At 40.6% G+C, this 20258-nt stretch overlaps 1 protein-coding gene across 1 annotated transcript in view; it reads right to left on the bottom strand.

The window, feature by feature from the left end:
- Positions 1–20258, bottom strand: part of C6 (complement C6) — a 60905-nt gene continuing 40647 nt past the window's right edge. The window contains exons 12-18 of the mRNA XM_027605673.1: positions 19681–19852; positions 19321–19432; positions 15605–15737; positions 14455–14643; positions 8343–8433; positions 5711–5952; positions 1–849 (exon numbers count right to left, since the gene is read on the bottom strand). Coding sequence (XP_027461474.1) covers positions 674–849; positions 5711–5952; positions 8343–8433; positions 14455–14643; positions 15605–15737; positions 19321–19432; positions 19681–19852 — 1115 coding nt within the window. The 3' untranslated portion in view covers positions 1–673. The remainder of the gene's footprint in view (positions 850–5710; positions 5953–8342; positions 8434–14454; positions 14644–15604; positions 15738–19320; positions 19433–19680; positions 19853–20258) is intronic.

Here is a 20258-nt window from a genome sequence, read left to right as displayed (position 1 = left end):
TATATTTTATACGCTTATTTTATTTTTTAAATGTCTTCCTCCCCGTGGATGTGGGCTTCATGAAGGCAAAGGATTTTGTCTTTTTATTCACTGCTAATTCCCCAGCATCTTAAACAGTACTTGGCACATTGTAGACATTCAGAATTATCTGTTGAATGAGTGCATGAAGAAAGGATGGGTTTCAAGAATGTGTTTTACAAGTTGTTGTAGGTTTCTGTTTATTGATTAATTGAAGACAATTATGGTTTTTGTTCTTAATTCTATTTGTGAGAATGCTTAATACTATAGGATTCATAAGGTCCTCAGAAGTCCCATCATTTTAGAGCAATGTGAACAGAAGAATTTACCGGATTGATGTGAAAGAGTTATTACCTGGGTGTACACTACAGAATATCATGGGTTGGAACTGGATAGGAAAGGCTAAGGCAGGAGAGGCAGAGTGAAAAATTACATGAAAGTAACACAAAAGAATTTATGTCTAACCTCTGGGCACACCAGTCTGCTGTTTATAGGAGGATGGCCCTTTTGTAGGAATTATTTTTGTATATGTACACATATGTATATTGTTTATGTACTGTATATATGTATATTGTTTATGTACTATGTACTATGTAATAATATGTATATTGTTTATGTACTGTATAAACAGTAAATCTGTTTATCAGTAATTGTTTTAGGCTGAACACCTCCCAGGATACAGTATTTCCACTTTCCTGTTGGCACATCGTATAGCTCCTACTTCACAGATGTTCACTGTTTTCTTACTCGATCCCATCTTGACGCAGTAGAGTTGGCTTCCACCCTTGGAGCACTGGGGAGGCAACAGGCAGACACATTTGGAAACAGAGGCTGAAACGAGAGGGAGGCAGTGTAACTCACCACAGTACCTCGGGGTTTGATTTTACCTAGTTTGTCCCCAGAGCAGCAGGCACTTTGGTGGCAATGTATTAGAAATCTGGAAAAAAGGCAATGACCCAAAAGATCCAACTGTGGTCGAGTGGAGTCATCTGGATGGAAGATACTAGAATGCACGGGTAAGCCAGTAAGATTCAGCAGTTGGGCTGTCTCTGACACCTCCCTCTTACTCACTGCCCACAGCCAATCAGTCACTACATCCCGTCAATCCGTTTCTGCAATGTCTTCTGTCTGTTCTTGCTGTTATTTCTCATTGGCACCACCCGAGAACATTTAGTTACCTTCTTTTGAGAAGGTGCTATGAAGCCACATAATAAGCCAAGTGCTTTATGTGCTTTATTTCATTTAATCCTCACAACAAACATACGAACTCTATGTTATCATGCTCATTCTACACATGTGCTTATTAGTGAGCTTTAGTGATGAGCTCATGGTTCCACAACTAGTAAGTGGTAGAGGCAGGTTTTAGATCATAAATGACTCATAGGCCTTAATTCTTTAACATAACTCTACACCACAGTTACTGATTTCTTTCTAGAATATTTCTGGGTGGGTGACTCTTTTATGAGGCCTGGTTTCAAAACCACCCAGTCACTTCATAATTCATATAAATCTTGAATTCATGAAATCATTTTAAAATGATTCCTTGAGATAAACTTACCAAAGCCAAGAATATTAAATAAATTTTGAGTAAAGGGATATGGACTCATTTATACACATACACATTTTAATCAAAGGTCAAGGTTCTCTACAGTTTGACCTCAAAATCCCTTTGCCATATTGTGTTTTCTGCTTTCTCCATTCCAGGTAGAGTAAGCCCCTCTCTGCTTCCCAAGCAAGACCTCAAGGATGTTCGAGCTTTTGTCCTCTTACCCATGCTGGCCGCTTCTTTTGCTGCGCTGATGTGCTCCCTCCTACTTTCCCCCACACGTCTTGTTTCCATAGGTCTCACGTCCTCCACGAAGCACTTCATAGCCACTTATCCTCATACCAACTAAACTTTAACTAAAGTTTCAATTAAACTTTAATAGTGTAAATTTGTTAGTACTATATCTGACAGTTTTATACGTTCTTGTTAGTTAGCTTTTCATATATGTCTTTCTCTCAAGACAGTTATAAGTGGTTTGTTTGAGAGCTCATTCAGCTCTATGTCCCATTTACCTCCTAAAGAGGTGCTCAATTAATTCAGCTTCATCAATTGATTTTTTTTTTTTAAAAAGATTTTATTATTTGAGAGAGAGAGAATGAGAGAAAGAGAGAGCATGAGAGCGGGGAGGGTCAGAGGGAGAAGCAGACACCCCGCCGAGCAGGGAGCCCGATGCGGGACTCGATCCCAGGACTCCAGGATCATGACCTGAGCCGAAGGCAGTTGCTTAACTGACTGAGCCACCCACGCACCTCATCAATTGATTTCAATTCTGAATTTGGGATATAGGTGTAAGTATTCAAAAAGAAATGTACTGATAGATCTGGGATAATTCATGTTGCCAAAATATCTGAGTCAGACTGAGAATCCGCAATGATGTCATTAAGAAGTAGCTTCTTTAGGCAGATATCAGTTCTTTCCCATGTATCTCAACCAATGGGAGAAAACAGGGAAAAGAAGTGGGGAGATACTCATAGGCACGTAGACTTCCTGTCTTTGGTAGAAAACATTTCATGAAAGAGCATGCATTCCCTTGTTAAGCCCTCTGTCAACAGCTAGAGAAGATGCTAGTAGTGGAAGGTCTTGCTCATTGTTGTAAACAATAGGGTTTAGTGAATGACAAAAGATTGTTCCACCTCTGGAGAGGATGTCCATTCCCTGAGCTTTTGGAAAGGGCATGGTCACCATTCTTTTAGGATGGTTATGGCTTAAATGCTCTTAGCAAGATTATTTTTAGACTACCAGCACCAAAAGGCCCTTCCCACCACCTCTACTAATGCATCCTTCAGCACTCAATTCTCATGCTACCATCCTTATGAAACCCTTCCAGGCCAGAAGATTTTTATCTCTCTCACAGTTCTTATTACATACTGGCTTGTATTAAAGTTATTCATGCAATTATCATGAAAAGTTACTCCTTCAGTTACTATGAACAATTTGAAGGTACAAAGCTCCTTTATCTTCAGAATCTTCATCATACCTTGTACATTGACTTCCACATCTTGGATACTAAATGGATGTGTGCTGAATAAATTTCCCCCTTCTATTAGTTGATGGTGGATAGTTTTGAAATTTAGGCAAAGCATTCAGTGTCCATAAAAATAGGCTCCTTAAGAAGCCATCCGTGTTCGTGCTTGTGTTCCCTCTCTCACTGTCTCTCTCTCTCTGTCAAATAAATACGTAAAATCTTTAAAAAAAAAAAAAAAGAAGCCACTCGTGTTCTAACTTTTGAAAAGTGAACTTTATGTTATTTTGAAGTTCCATTTTAAACTCTTTCTTATTTCATTTTAGATAGAGAAGGAAAAGAGTAGCAAAGTACACAATGTAATCAAGAACACAGTTTAACCAAGGTGACCTTCAATTCAACTCAAAATTAATAATATCCCAACTTGCCATGAGTGGGTTGGGTACAAAATACATTTTTAGCTTTCTCTTTCTTCATAAATGCTGTGATTTGTACATTGATGCTCTTCTATTGTGCTACTGAACAGACTTCTCTGTGATATTGACTTTTGCTCACCAATTAGAGAAGACTGGCCCAGGCAGACCATACCTTTAGGGGGAAAAATGCTTTCAGTATTCTGATTGTGTGCAGGATCAAAGAATCTTTTAAATGACTTAAATCTCTTATTACAAAATGTTCACGTTTTAGTTTGACTACCCCAAGACATTCTGCTAACTTGAGCAATATTGATTAAATATTCAAACTTTTCAGTGTTCTTTTTTAAGACAAACTTAGACTCCTGGAGACTGTAGGATTTAGATATATGTACAGCAAAGAGCTAATAGTACAGGCAGATTTTGATGAAATTGTAAGCCAGAAATTATTTGCTACTCAGATCTGAAAAGAATAACCTGTGGAAAAAGAGCAAAAAAATTCTTTGCTATAGAAGGTTCCATGAAGATCTTTTCTCCATGATAAATATGGAAGGATGGAAACTAACACTACATACATCTCCAAATACCTGATCTACCTATTCTAGCACAGACAAGGACCATTTCATTCTGTTTCCTTTTATCTTCTGTGTGCATTTTTGACAATAATGTTCCTACACTACAATTTTCAAAGAAAAAGTTTATATTTTAAATACAAAATGATATTCCATAATACTTTCAGCTCTTTTCTACCACAAATATTATTTCTAAGAGACATGTCAGTTGGGTGATGGTGTTGGTCTGGCAATGAAAAATGAGTAGTAGAGTTTAGCTATAAGATGATTTGATACTGATCAGAATTGGGCAACTTACAGAAAATAGAAATGTAATGCCAATTCCTGAGTATCAAATTGACAGAGAAATAAAGGAGTAATGACTCCAAGCATTGGTGAAAGTATGGAAGGCAGTCTTAATTATACACTGTAGACAGGAAATATAATATGGCAAAAACATTTCTGGAAAGCAAGTTGATACACAGTACCAACAAAGACTTTATATTTGGAAATAATATTTACCTAGAAATTTCATGTTCTAAGGTATATCCTAAGGAAATAATCTTAAAGATTTATGTGTGATAGATTTGTCTATTACAGCACTGTTTGTAATAGCAAAATATTGGGAAAAATCTAAACACTTAACAGAAGATTAGTGAAATAAATTACAGAATGTTCAATAGGCTTTGGCAGACATTGAAAATTATGTAGCAGAGTAATATATAATGACATGAAAATAGTTTCACGATATATTAAGTGAAAACAGCAATATGTAAAATAAGATGTAAAGGATGATACTTTTTTAAAAAAAACTGTAATATAATCAGGGCCACCCCTGAGATATATAAGACCTTGGGAATTTTTTTTTTTAATGAGATGCCTCTCTATATAAACAATTACAGTCACTCTGAATTAGTGTCAGCACCATACTAGCAGTCCAATCTCAGGCAATCTTGGCAAAGAATACCCTGCTGGCTGGTCGCTCACCAGGCTGCTTTCTGGAAATGAGGGTCTAGCTCTGAGCCATGGATGACTCTACAGGCATGAGACCGGGAGCTCTTTGGAGCAGTTGGTTGACCCCATGCATGGTGAGAGAGAAGGAGTAGAAGGTCAGAGAATGTTCTGCAAAGGAGAAACAGTGCCTGAGCCCATGAGAAACCCCAGTCTGGGCTCAGAGTATCCTACCTGATTAACACTGCCAGCCTTGGCTAGTCCCGGGCACTGCAAGAGGACTTAAAAAACTTTGAAGAAAATGCTTCTGGCAATTAGTATCCATGAGGAATTCAATCTAGGCTCAGGGCACTCTAGCTACATTGTCCTAGCCAGTCCCAAATGCCAGAGGAAAACTTAGACAATTCTGATGAAGGCCCTCCAAAGCTGGGGGTGGGGAATGGTGCCTGAAGCACGAGACTGGGACAGATGATTTTCTACTGGAGTCTAAGGCTAGTACTGATTGTATATGCATTGAAAAATAATTAGGAAGATTCACCCTAAAATTATGAAAGTAGTTATTTCTAACAGTGGGTGGGTTATGGTTTTTTTTCTTTCTATTTAAATAAATTAATAAAATTTTTTACAATGTAAAGGAATTATTTTTGATTAAGAAAAGGTTTTTGTTTTGTTTTGTTTTGAGAAAGAGTATAAATGCAAATAAGATGAACTAGTTGCGATGAAGGTTATGTGTGAGCATTTCCAGTATGTGGTCACCACTGGAGCTTACCTGAACATTTTTCCCAGTCATAGCAGGTGTCATAGCCACAGGATTCTTTCTTTGTGCTATTGGATGAAAGTTTCCTCCTTTCAAGACCCCATTCTAGCTGTGGACCATCTTGGCAGGAGCCAATATGTAGAAAATGGAGTTGCTGATTATTTAAACATTTCTCTGCCAAAAACTTACAAGCAGATGAAGTAAAGTAATGGCTGGTGTCTGTATCAAACACACAGAGATCTTCTGAATAATGGCTGCCCAAGGGAGAAAAGCAAACATTTATACATGAAGACTAGAAAAAAAGAGATGGCAGGCAGTCAATAGAATATGTAAACTTACCACCCAGTTTTCTTCCCCCCCTCCCCCCTGCCCCCAGCTTCTCTTCTTTCAGTTCTTCATCTCATTTTATATGCTCTGCGATTCATCTTTCTAAAATTTCATCTTAATCTTGGTGTTACTCCCAATTGTCTTCGAATCAAAGTCTGAATTCTAAAATTCTGGTAATCAAGATCCTCCACAATTCGACTCCAGTTAACTTTCCTTTCTAGAATCATTTCTCTTTCCTTCCTAATCTCTATCACCCGACAATTGTATTGATCATTTTTAAAAATTATAAGATTACTTCTCCTTTGCTGGCATCCCATGCTCTACTCAGTCATCTTTGCATTGTCTTTCTTCTCTGCCTATGTGTGTCCAGTTCAATTCCCGGCTACACTTTGAAGCTAACCCTGGTCAAACTGGTCCGTGTAGTCTGGACTGCCTCAGAACTCTATAATACTCAGTAATTGCAACACTAGAGTCTTATATCATTACATAGCTTTGCAAATGTACTGTGATCGACTGCATGCATGAGCTTTTATGTCATTCCCTGGGTAACTTGCTTAATCTCCCTAAGTAGATGATGGGTCCTGCTCCCAAGAGGTAACCAGCGGCCACAGTCCTTCTTTTGCTGAGAGGATAAAAGGTCCTTGATTATTCTAAATTTGAGTTTCTTCTCAGATGTCAGTTTTAGAGTTCACAATCAGGGCATCAGTGTGTAAATTTATCTCCAGGAAGTAAAGGTCTCTCTCTATGTGCAGAGAACTTAAGCTGTGGGGCCAGATGCTTCTCACAAACACCTTCATTGCTGTGTAAAGGAGAACTGAGGACTACAGAAAGAGGCTAGAGAGGTAGGGAAGAGCTGAAACTCAGTTCCAGAGGACAGTCTGCATTCTCAAAACTTGGTATTGCAAAGATAAAGACGGAAGTTCCCTCTGCGTTAAATGGGCACTAGGAGTGTTGCACGTATTCCCCAGAGGGCCATCTGTTGGATGAGGAGACTCCAGCAGCAAGAAGCTTCACGGTGGACCACTTCTGGTGAAGACTGAGGGGTGTAGAGAGGACCACCTTTATGCTGAATTATATTTGTGGAATTATACAGAAAAATACCCTAGAGTTTTCCTAAATAAATAAGAAGTCCTTATAAGTGTTTGTCCACCTGCAGCACAGAGGAACATGAGAGCTACTTAGTGTTAAACGTGAAGGATAACAACTGGGCACAGTCTGTTGTCTTCCTCTCCCAATGTTCAGTCTTTCTCCTCCTCAGTCATACGACTCTAACTTTATTCATAGGGCCTATGCATCCAGCCAAAGAGCTGCACTTCATAGCCTCCCTTGAAAGTACATGTGGCCTTATGGATAAGCAAAGGTTAATGAGATGGAAGTGAGTGATGGGTCTTCCAAGAATTCGCCTTAAAAAGAGGGAAAATGTCCATTTTTGGTCTTCTCCCTTCTTGCTCCTGCAGAGCAATCTTGGACCATGAAATAACTAAGGACGGTCGAACAAGAGCAGGAATGAGCCTCAGTCCTACCTGCAATGAGAGAGTCGCCATACTAGCCCTAGATTGCCTACCTCTGCATTTATTTTGTGAGATAGAGAAATAAAATTTTATCTTCAGCTAACACTGTTTTGAATTAAATTCAACTGAAAGTAGCCCTTAAATTAAGAAGCACCCTTGACTGTCCTCAGTTTGTTCACATAAAGAAAATGCAGTTAGGGGCGCCTGGCTGGCTCAGTCAGAAGAACATGTGACTCTTGATTTCGGGGTTGTGAGTTCGAGCCCCACATTGGGTGCAGAGATCACTTAAAAAAAAGATAAGGCAGTTATAACAACAAAAAGGAGATAGCTGTCTAGTCATGGCAGTCACAGGGGGATGTACCATTTTCCTGCATCATTCTCTCTACCCCAGCAGGAAAAAATACACTGACAAAGGGGTGTGTATATGTGTGAAGTCTGTGCTCATACCACTGTCTCTATTCTAAGCTTTTGGAGTCATAACCTTGCCCTGTGCATAGGGGGAAGAGGAAGGCTTTGAGATAATTGAGTCTGAAACCCATTAAGGACAGGAATAAGTCTTCATAAACAAAACTGAAAGTGTCTTAATAAACAAATGCCATGCAAACTTAGGGAATGGGGGCTGAGAGATAATTAAGAAAGCTTGCTACCCCGTGGGGAAGAAATCAACACAGCACAGGGGGTATCAGTTATGTGAAAAATTAATATGTTTCGTGTTTGTGCTTCAAGAAGCTCAGCTCCTCTATCAAGCTGGTTACACTAGACTGGTTTTCCCATTTTCCAAATACAGTCCATAGAGTATCTCTCACCTACAGTCTTCTTCTGGAGACATGCAAATGCATTCAGATCCCAACTGTTTTTGTCCTGGTTGACAACGGCCCTTTAATTTTGTCAAAACATCTGAAACAAAAGAAGAGGGGTAAAGAAGAGTGCGCAGCATGGATTCCAAGTGGCAAGTTTGGACTTAGGAGGGAAGGCAGTGGTGAAAAATTTTCACTTATCACCTGCAGTCAGGGCATTCATTTTGCCTTTTCCAAATATGTTGTCATGAAATATTCCATCTGAAAGGTCCTTTCTAGCTCTCATGAGCTGTCATTTTCCGACCTAAAATTGCTGTTAAGTTCAGAGAACTGAAGAGAATGGAATTGGTGAAATTTCTGTTCATTTGTTCTTCAAATATTTACTGGGTGACTAAGATACTCGCAGCACTGTGTTAGGTTCTGGAAAGAGTGGATTGAGTAAAATTTCACCCAGATTCTGTGCTCACAGAGCTTAGAGTTTTGTGAGGGCAGAGTGACATTAATCAAACACACGCATACAAATAGAATTGCTCATGTTATTCGTGTGATTAGACAGAAAGCATATAATCAAGAAAACTGACGTCGCGAGGAAGGTTAGGACTGGGAAAATGGAAAGAAGAAAGGGAAAGTGTTTGCAGCAGAGGGACCATCAGGCATGGAAGTTCGAAAGAGAGGCAGCATGTGATTTTCCTGGAACTGCGAGAAGGCCCGTGTGGTTTAAGTGCAGAAAAACAAGAGCAGGAACACGATGAGGCCAGAGAGGGGAGTGTGTGTCAGGTGGTGCGGGGCTTACAGTGCTTCTGAGAGATTTCTGCCTTTATTTTATAAACAATGAAAAGTCTTTGGTGGGTTTTAAACAGGGGGTCATAGGACAAAATCAGGTCTGGATTCTGAAAAAGAAATGAATTCTGGCTTCTGTGTGGAGAATGGATTTGTTGAAGAGGCACGGTGGCCAAGAAACCTATAGGGAGACAAGCTATGAGATGATTATAGCAGTTCAGGTGAAAGAGGATGGTAATTTGGACCAAAATGTTGAGTTGGAAATGGAGAGAAGTCAATAAGCCTGTGACATACTTAGCAGGTTAAATGGTTGAAATTGCATCTTGTGGGTAAGCTGTGAGAGCTGCAAAGTATGATTCTTAGGTTTCTGGCTTGCATTAGACAATAGACTTTGGTGCCTTAACTGAAATAGAAAATATTATAAGATGCTTAGTTTTAGGGAGGCGAGGGTAATGACTCAAGAGTTCTCTGCCTATGTTAAATTTATGGTATCTTTCATTTCTTTTTAAAAAAGATTTTATTTATTTAATTAATTAATTTATTTGAGAGACAGAGCGCACAAACAGGGGGAGTATCAGGTAGAGGGAGAAGTAGGCTCCTTGCTATGAAAGGAGCCCGATGTGGGACTCGATCCCAGGACCCCGGGATCATGACCTGAGCTGAAGGCAGAGCTTAACCAACTGAGCCACCCAGGCATTCCTAAATTTATGGTATCTTTTTTTTTTAAGATTTTATTTATTTATTTGAGAGAGAGAGAGAGAGAGAGCCCAAGAGGGGGTAGGGTCAGAGGGAGAAGCAGACTTCCTGCCGAGCAGGGAGCCCGATGCAGGACTCGATCCTGGGACTCCGGGATCACAACCTGAGCCGAAGGCAGTTGCTCAACCAACTGAGCCACCCAGGCGCCCCAATTTATGGTATCTTTAAGACACTCAAACAAACTAGATCAAAACAGATACATAAAAATGTGGCTATTTGGGTTTAAGCTCAGTGGAGAAGTCTGTGCTAATGAATTAAATTTGTTATTATTCTTTGGGGAATCCTTGAAGCCATGGGTGTGGGTGAGATTCCCCAGCAGGAAAATGTAGCATAAGGTGAGGGGACAGATGATCCTGAGGAACTCCAACATTTGATGTCCAGGCACAGGCAGAAGGAACAGAGAGCAACAGCCAGAGAGGTAGAAGCTAAACAAGATGATGTTGTATATTGGGAGCCACAGAAAGAATAGGAAGAGGAAGGTCAACACTGTTGGATGTTCCTAAGGAGGTCAAAGATGAGGATCAAAATAATATCCATTACTTGTAGCAGTATAGATGTCAGTAACAATGGTGAAAATTGTTCTTTTGGGGTAATGCCTCGAAAGTCAGATTTTCTTACAAGAAGAATCCAGGGAGAAATGCAGCTCCTGTTTATCTCTGCATGATATTCTAGGCACTAGTATATTATGATGGGGAAAAAAACATAAAAAGAATGAAAACAACAGTGGTCCCTTTTTTTTTGCACGAATGTAAAGGACATTTTGAAAACACACATCAATCAAATAATCATAGTAATGGGTTTATACATAAAGGCCGTGATAGGTATTTTGAAGAAAGGGAACATGGTTCCAGAGACCATATAACAAAAGACCCCAACTGAGAAATACGAGGAAAGATCCACGAGGAAGTGAGGCTTGATCTAAGACAAGCAACTCAACAGTGTGTATGTGAGCAACGGGGATTAAAGTAGAGGGAGTAACGCTTGGGTATATTATATGGAAGGGGAAATCTTGGTTGTCTTGGCTTACATGAAGATCCATCCAGAGGACCTTTAGACGGGTTGAATTGGACCTAGAGTTGACTTCCTGAGCCTGTTGCATGAAACAAACTTCCTAGGACTGAATTTGACTAATCCACAGAATCACAATGGGCTTCCGGAAGCAAGTAATCGTGGAAGGTTGGCAGTAGGCAGCTATAGCTAGATATTCTGCCACATTAAATGGCTGAGCAGGAGACCAAGCTCACGGTCGCTCCTTTTAGCCTACCAGGCAGAAGGTTTGATGAGGGGAAGGAGGTTTATGTTAGAGGCAAAAATAATGATTTTAAAAATTGGTAGGTTTTCTTCATAGCAATGAATTCCATAGCATTTCCTACTCTCATTCTCTGTCAGGAACCTTATGCCTTCTGGTGAAATCTGGCCCATAACTTTCCTGAACATGGAGACCTACAGCTGCTGAGAAGGCCTCAGATACTAAGCTTTTCCATTGACATGGACTTATTTTTCTTTGTTGTAGAACTATACCTCTTTGCGCTTCGGAAATAAATCCACACTTAGGTCAGGGAAGGACCCCGAGCTGTACATTGTTTCCAAAGAGAATCAACTTTCAAACACTTGGCACTACTGATCGGAAGTTGTCAATGATCACATGCAAGGAGTCTGCCCCCTCAATGTGTCAGGTGGAAGTCAGAACCGGCTGTCAGCTCCCCATACCACCCAGCACAGTTAGTGAAGGACATGGAAATGAGAACACTGTGATCTTTGGAGTGCTGGGGCCAAGGGGATCTTCGGGAGGTGTCAATTTCTCGGAGGAGGAAAAAGTAACCGTAGAGGCATGCACCATCTCATCTCCTCAGGAAGCCCGACCCTTTTCACGTTGAAATAATTAAAAATCTTTTCCTAAGGATGGCCTGAAAGCCTCTTTGTCTCACAGCCCCCCACACATTGAGAGGAAAGAGTGTTCAGTTTTATTGATGATTTTCTCTCTTTCTGACTCCCCTCACTAATCTTTTTGCCAATGTTGTTGGAGAGAAAATATATGAGATAGGATGTTTATTTACTTTATCTGGATATAGAACATTTCATTCTCTCTCAGATTGGATTATAATTTCAATTTCTTCTCCAAACACAATCATGGGTGTGTGTGTGTGTGTGTGTGTGTGTGTGTGTGTGTGTGTGTGTGTGTTTGTGTGTGGACAGTGCTGTTTATTTGTATAGAGAAGATACTACCTAAGATGTCCAGAGGATGTTAACTGTCTGAAGCCTGTGGTTCCCCCTGGAATGTATGATCAGGAGTCAAGTGAAATCCAGCCACAATTATCAACTTGAAGTTCTCACAAATTTCCATGATATCTCTTTATCAAGAGTTTTAAGGTTATTTTAATAGGTTAATTTTTCCCTTTTTTTTCATGCATTATGATAGCCTAGAAGAGGGTATGGAAGGCCAGATGGCAGTGAACTTGGGGAAGGAGTACAGCTGTTGCTCAGTGTTCTCGTTGGCCCAAACTGCCCGACCTTGGGTTTAACTGAGACTCTCTATACCTTCTGCTTTTGCAGAAGCAAAATGGGCCTAATCATATCTGATCTCAGATACATCTCCCAGGATTCTCTCAATAAAAATGAGACCTGCCTTGAAAAAGCATGCTGAAAAAGTTGGAAGATATGAATTAGTGGAAGCCCTTAACTGTCTTCCAAGTTACTGACTCGCCAGACTGTTTTCTCCAGCCTCTCTATGGCAGTTGCCTGATGTTGACCTTCCAGGTTTGTGGGCTCCTCTGGTTAGAGTAGGCAGTTAGACAGTAATGAGCAGGACAGGGATGGAGCAGAAAGGCACCTGTTGGGCATCAAAGGGGAGTGAGGCCACTTGGTGCGGTGAGGAAATCCTAGGACAACAGCAAGCTGAGGGTGTGCGGTATCTTCAGATGACTTTACCCTCATTATACCATTTACATTGCAGTTTTGAAAGATCTTGGCCCTTAAAATCACCGTGACAGTTCTGATCAATCCAAATAAGGAAAGGAAAGGGGTGGTACCTGGATTCCTGGAAAAAGCAGGCTGCCACCCAGAAAGATCCCACCTACCGCAATGAATATTCCTCCTCCAATTACTCAAAATACAATAGAAGCTTGTAAACAGAAGAAATCCAGGGCAGTTGCTCGCTGGAGTCTGCCCGTTCTTTCTCTGAGAGCGGACTTTCACTTTAATAAACTTGCCCACACCGCTCATCCGCTCTGTCTGGTCTGTCCTTGAATTCTTACTTGCGTTGAGACCAAGAGACCAAGAAGAGACCAAGAGGCTCTTGCAATCTCTTTTGGCAACACTCTCTTTTACAGCCTCACGTTTCTGCCCCCACCAGCGGAGCTACAGGTTTATCAGTGCTTGTGTCTCCTAATCTATATATGCTGGTTGTTACTGTAACTGTTTAAATTGATTAACTATGGAAAGCGATAAAATAAAGGAGGAAAGAAGGAGTTGTTTTTATAAAAAGTTGAGAATTTTGAACAATTAAAAGTGATTTGCAAAAATTTTGCTTTAACTGGGGATAAGACTACTGTAAAAGATTATGAAATATACATATTATATATATATATATATATATATATATATATAAATTTAAAAGCCTTCTCTAGTCAATTTGTTTCAAAAGTGCCTTTAAGTTTCTACCTCTCTTAAAACAATGGTTCTCAACTCTGCATGCATTCTGGTTAGCTAGAAGAGATTTTAAACAAACACCAAATACCAGGCCCTCCCCAGCTCAATGACATCAGAATCGCGGGATGGGACCTAAGCAGAGGTGATTTTTAAAAGAAGTGCCCCACCTGGAGTTAAAAAAACATTGTTTTAGAGGAACTGATATGGGATAACATAGATGATGAATTATGCATTTGTTTTATTTGAGGAAGAAGTCGTGGAACTCAAATAGAAGACCCTTTAGAAAATGAGAGCTTGGTCCTACATTGGAAAATGAGTGAATAATCGTGCATTTCTATATTTTAAGTTAAAACAAAATGCTTAGGTAATTAAAAACTAGTATGCATTACTTTTTTATGGCTCTCCACTTTAACCACATTTTCAGTTTATCATTAATTCTGATTTTATTAGGGCGCCTGGGTGACTCAGCTGGTTAAGCGTCTGCCTTTGGCTCAGGTCATGATCCCAGGGTCCTGGGATGAAGCCCTACATGGGGATCCCTGCTCAGTGGAAGTCTACTTCTCCCTCTCTCTCTGCCTGCTGCTCCCCTTGCTCGTGCTCGCTCTTTCTCTCCTTCTCTATCAAATAAATTAAGATTTTTTTAAAAAATTCTCATTTTGTTAGATGTTAAATTCCAATATTGAAGCATTTATTAGAAAAGAAAATTGACCTCACTCTCTAAAGTTTGAAGATACTTACCTGACCAATAGCTTCTTATTTGCTGTCTGACCTCATCATGACACAGGTTGAAATATAAAACCCAGCCCAAAGTGGAATCTTCTGCTCTCTCCTCCCAAAACTCTCTTCCCACTCAGGAAATAGCACCACTGTGGATGCTCTGCCACCAATCTTGAGGGGCACCATCTTAGCAGACCCCAGAATCCTGCATTCTACTCACCTTCTTCACAGGTGAGTGAGTTTGAAATGGGCGGTGTCCAGGAGTCCTCACTGCATGTGTACCTTGACGGCCCAGTGACAACAAAGCCTTTGGGGCAGGTTAGCTCAATGGATTCACCAATTCCATATAATCTCTGAAATGGTGAGATCGTTAGAACTTCCTGCACAACTGGCTTGAGGCACTGTGTCTCTGGAGGCAGAGAAACATTTTGGATTTGCTTAGTGGAGCAGAATACTCAACATATATAAGCAGACTTTAGGCAGCCCAAGAGGTGATTTTAATGCGACTTACTGCATGGTTGAACTTTAATGCCATGTTTTGATCAGAAAACTGGGGGTGGGGGACGTAGAGGATCCCCAGGCTTCGCCTGAGAGGCTCCTCCACTGTGACACTCCCTTTAGTTCCATTATCTGAGGGTTCCCATGCAAAGGAAATCACTCCAGAATCTTCCCACTTTCATTACATTATTGGGACTTTTTCCTTTCAAGACATATTTTTTCCCCTCTTCTCCCTAGCATGTGTTTCCAAGAGCAAGCAACCACAATGTGGATGACCAGAAGCAGACGTCCTAATTGACACTGGTCACAACTTCTGCTTCATGGGGCTCCCTAATAACTCTTTGGGGTCCCTACTTGAGCCTTCTGGGAATCTTATTTGGACTTTACTGTAGCCTACAAATGGGTCTGTGTGGAGCCTACAAACTTCTCCTCTCTTCCTCAGTAAAGGATGTGAACAACACGCTCTAAGGAGAAAACTGCATTTCACATAAAATCCCATTTCTGGGATTTACGTAAAGAGTCTAAGTATCATCTTCCTGGGACTCATCAATTTGCATGAATTTGGACATTAGGCAAGGCAGAGGTCTGAGATTCGATGTAGTTAGCTGACTTTCGGGATTTCTTTGTAAGCACATGCTTTGTAGTCCTCTGTCTACGAAGCTAAGATACAGGGGCATGAGAACTGAAATAGGAAGACATTTTGAAATTGAATTTTACCAGATGAATCCTATTTTCTGCTTCACCTAGACCTTTTCACCAGAGTTACGAAAAAATCGTACAAAGGAGTGATCTGAGGGTGGGATTTTGCTCTAGTTATATGGGGCACATTCATTCTTTAGAGCAGTCATGCAAAAAGTCTGCCCGCGTCTCACGTTGGCATTCCACATCTCCTAGCCTCCAGGTCCTGTCTGGTAAACATCTGAAGTACTGGTATCCAATAGTTGTGAATCCAGTAAAGCATGAGATTTCAACTTCTTCCCCAACTGAGTACAGTTTCTTCTCATTCTAGAATTAAAACAGAAACCAACAAATTATCGATGCCACAAACGATATCTCTAAACACCTCGGGGTAGTCCTGGATTCTTCTCATTCCTTCACTCCTGGATCTACTCAGTCACACGGCTCCTCTCAATTTCTACTTCTAAACATCATTCAAAGTTCTCTCCTTTCCTTTGTCATCATCACTGCCTTTGTTCTTGGCATTTATGATCTCTTACAAGCACAACTTTCTAACCAGGCCCTCTTCTAATCCATCTTCCATATTGCTGCTCTAAACTGATTAAGATTTTTTGTTTGTTTGTTTTTATTTTTACTTAGAAACTTCCTCCCCACTGGATATGGCATGGCCTACTACTGCAAAAATTAAAAACCTATATACTTACCCTATAGTGGCTATAAACTGATGAAATAATGTATTCCATATACGCAGAAAATACAGGGATTTGCTGTGGTGGCTAGTTGACTACAAATCATTTAAAAGTGTTACTCAAACTATGGACTCTGAGAAACAAAGTGAGGGTTCTAGAGGGGAGGGGGTGGGGGGATGGGTTAGCCTGGTGATGGGTATTAAAGAGGGCACGTTCTGCATGGAGCACTGGGTGTTATACGCAAACAATGAATCATGGAACACTACATCAAAAACTAATGATGTAATGTATGGTGATTAACATAACATAATAAAATAAAAAAAATGTTACTCAATTCCTAGTAACCCAGGGGTCATTATATATTTTCCCAGTTATGTGTAATTAAAGTACAACTACTGTCATGTAGGGGTTCACTAAAATCTTCAAGATAAAATGGATTTCACACTTCTTAGTGTGGAGTATTAGATTTAACCCACTTTACCATCTTCACCTCTCACCATTTGCTCCTGTAAAACCTACTCCTCACAAAATAAAACCATCTGCCATTCTTTGAACATAATATTCTCGCTCATGCCACCATGTCTTTATCGGGTTGTTTCCTCTATGCTCCACACCTTCAGTCTTCCCTTCTCTCAGGACTCAACTCAAATAGAATTTCCTCTGTGAGAACCTTCACTTTCCCAGCTTCCTGAGGTGCACCATTCTCTCAGTTCTGGGGGAAACTTGTACAAAGCCCTATTTTTATAATGTGTGCTACCTTGCAGTTTCATTCCTGACCCATGAGTGGCACCACCACTAGCAGATTTCTGCCTCACACATCTCTACAAAGGCTTAATAACTCTGTTGAAAGAATGCAAACTTATATTACTGCCCCCTATCCTTCTTAGGGGGCAGTAATATAAGTCTTTTTCCTTACTGAGTGGAAGAAAAATGCAAAGAATTGACTAGGAGGTTATTCTCTGCGAACCGAAGTCACAAATTTTGAGGGAGGTGAAAAAAAAAGCTCGATTGTCAACTTTTGTTATTACTTGGCCACATGGTTCAGCCTGTCTCCTGGAAGATGATTAATTTCCTGACCACAGAAAGATTATTCTACTATTGGTTATTACGGCTGTGGCTTTGTTTCTAAGGGAAATGGACTAATGAGTAGCATTAACGATTTGGATGTTTTATTCAAAGGCTGCACATTTCTTCTTGCATTCTTCCCCAAATAAATGATGTTCCTAAGCTTCTGCTTCTATTTATCTTATGAGGCTGTAACCTGTAAGTGCATGTTGCAACCATCACGCTTCCACCAACACATCTGCTAGACGGACCAAGCAAGGAAACTTTGCCTAAAGTCACTGTTGCTTGCCCACAGGGGTAGACAAGTACCTTCCTGTGCAATGACACCGTTGCTCTAGCCTAGAATGAGGGGTAGCTGCCTCTGTCTGGGAACAAGGGGTATTTTGCTACTTGCAATCCCAGAAGGTACTCATTAGGAAAAATCCAAGTTGTATTACTTGTGAGTAAAAACTACTGTCAGTAGAGATTAGGTCTTTAATAAAGAAGCAAAAGAGAACAAAAAGCAAACTTATTCATAGGAAGGGAAACATATCATCTAATTTTATAAAAGAGAGTCATTCAAATAATGAATCACTACTTAAACCCTTTGTGTGCTTTTAAAATTAGAATGTTGATCCTTTTAACAGTTTTTGTGAAACTGCCGGCAAAAACAGGTTAAAAAATTACTTGCACCTGACCAAGTGTGATTTTGAGGATTATGCTCTAGGCCAGGGACTAGCACAGCTCCTCTATAAGGGGCCTCCGTAGCCCAGAGCTGCGACCCCTCACCTCTGCCACTCTTGCCACCATAGATAATATGTAAGTAAATGAGTGTGATTGTATTCCAATGAAACTTTGTTAAAAAAAAGAAGAAAAGAAAGGAAAACAGATGGCAGGCCAGATTTGGGCCGTGGGCCACAGTTTGCTGACCCCTGTCCTCAAGGACTCTTTCCCACAGTGTGGCTCTGGACCGAGCAGCAACAGTATTACCTGGGAACGCGTTAGATAGGGCAGTTTCCAGACCCTGCCCGGGACTTGTTGGATCAGAAACTCCGGGCATGAGACCCAGCAATCCGTGTTTTAACAAGCCCTCCAGTGCACTGTAGAGTTTGAGAATCTCTGTTCTAAGGACTAAATGACATTACCTCACTCCAAAATATTTCCTCCCCTTAAAATCTTTAGGCAGAAGACAAATGAGGGGCGCCTGGGTGGCTCAGTTGGTTAAGCAACTGCCTTCGGCTCAGGTCGTGATCCTGGAGTCCCAGGATCGAGTCCCACATCGGCCTCCCTGCTCAGCGGGGAGTCTGCTTCTCCCTCTGACCCTCCCCCTCTCATGTGCACTCTCTCTCTCTCTCTCTCTCTCAAATAAATAAATAAAATCTTTAAAAAAAAAAAAAAAAAAGAAGACAAATGAATGCGGAAGGGACATTAGCCCGGACTATGCTCCACAGATATTAATTTGCTGGCATTGGAGAATTGAGGGTTATTGATCTTTGATCATAAATATGATACAGTTGAAAAAGATTAATTTAAAGGCTTCACTGAGTTAAAGAACGCTAAGAAAAATTTTTTAAAGGTAAAATTGATTAGGAGCCTGCCTTCTATGATCAATTTTAGATACTATATGTCTCTAATTTGTATCTAAAACCACTGACCTGTCTGACAAACATATTTAGTTATTTTAAATCATAGAAACATTGTGGCTCAATGAAAAAAGGTAAAATTAAAAGGTATTAAAACCACACTGACTGCTTAAGAATTCTACAGGTTTCTAACCTAAGGCATTACAGACTCCACACCTCCTGTGACTAGGTTGCCTCTCTGAAAACATGCTCAGACTCAGAAATAAACAGTCAGATCTTCAAATTCTCACAAGTCATCTGAACCTATATTGTGGCCAAGCTCCACTTTCCACTCACATAAGTGGACCCTTAGCCTAGGAACAGGTAGCGCCAAGAAACGCAGGCAACCTGTGGTCTTTGGTCTAACAACCAGGTGTGAAGACCTCTCCAGGGAATTCAAGACAGAGGCGTGGTAGAGTGTTTTTAAGTATTAATTTTTAAGTCAACAGAAGATGATTAAACTGGGAAAACAATAACCTTAAATAAAAGAAAATGCATACTTTTTAAATTCTATCTTTTGGATTCCAAACTTGAAGTGAAGGTCAGGATGCTTACCCGGATAAATCCATTTTCCGGAGGAACTGGCCGAGGACACCCTGAATCTGATTCTGTCTCAGGGAGGTCTATTTCTCTCACGTCTTCATCATCACTGACACATGGCTGTCCACTAAAAGGGAAAAGTAAATATGTGTGTATAATGTAACAAATGTGTGTGTGTGTATACACACACACACACACAACCCATTTACATATGTATGTGTATGTATATATATATACAAGAGAGAAAACATTAGAGAGGAATGGGTAGCACCAGATCCACCAATACCCCACTAATACCACTGTGTTGGAATAGGTAAAATTCTGATTCTTTACTCAGCAGTAAGAAAATACACATTCCCCATCACGCATCCCTACTCGTTCTCCATGATTGAAAACGTGCAGTGCTCCTCTTGCCGCTTCTCGCCCTCACAGGGTTTCCCTCCTTGTTGGGGGGCAGGGTTGTTGCATTCTCGGGTTCTGGATCTCCTGTAAGTAGCATCACACGTGCTCCAGGAAGACCAGCAGTTCCAGCTCCCATCCACCGCATCTGGAACACAGGAAGCACCCCCCGCCCATTGCGGTGCAGCTGAGAGAGTTGGGGGTGGTGGTGAAGCCAGGCTGACTTGGTCTCCTTGCTTTTTAGCTGTGTGATTCTTTGAGGAATATCACAGGGTTATTGTGAGGATTAAAAGAAATTACCTATGCCAAGGGCCTGACACCTTGCCTAATTTCCCTTTCCTGTTCCCATAGCCTGAATAAAATGGCAACAATTATGAATCATTTTCAACTATCAGCAACGTATCTCACACACACACACACACACACACACACACACACACACACATGCATGCACATATGTATAAAGATGAACTTCTTCAGAATATATATATCAAATTACTTTCTTAAATGTAATAGAATACATTCTTACCCCCAGGACACATCCGCTTTCTGAG

This window comes from Zalophus californianus, chromosome 5 (genome assembly GCF_009762305.2).
Source record: "Zalophus californianus isolate mZalCal1 chromosome 5, mZalCal1.pri.v2, whole genome shotgun sequence".
NCBI classification, from domain to species: domain Eukaryota; kingdom Metazoa; phylum Chordata; class Mammalia; order Carnivora; family Otariidae; genus Zalophus; species Zalophus californianus.
This window is presented reverse-complemented; position numbering and strand designations above follow the sequence as displayed.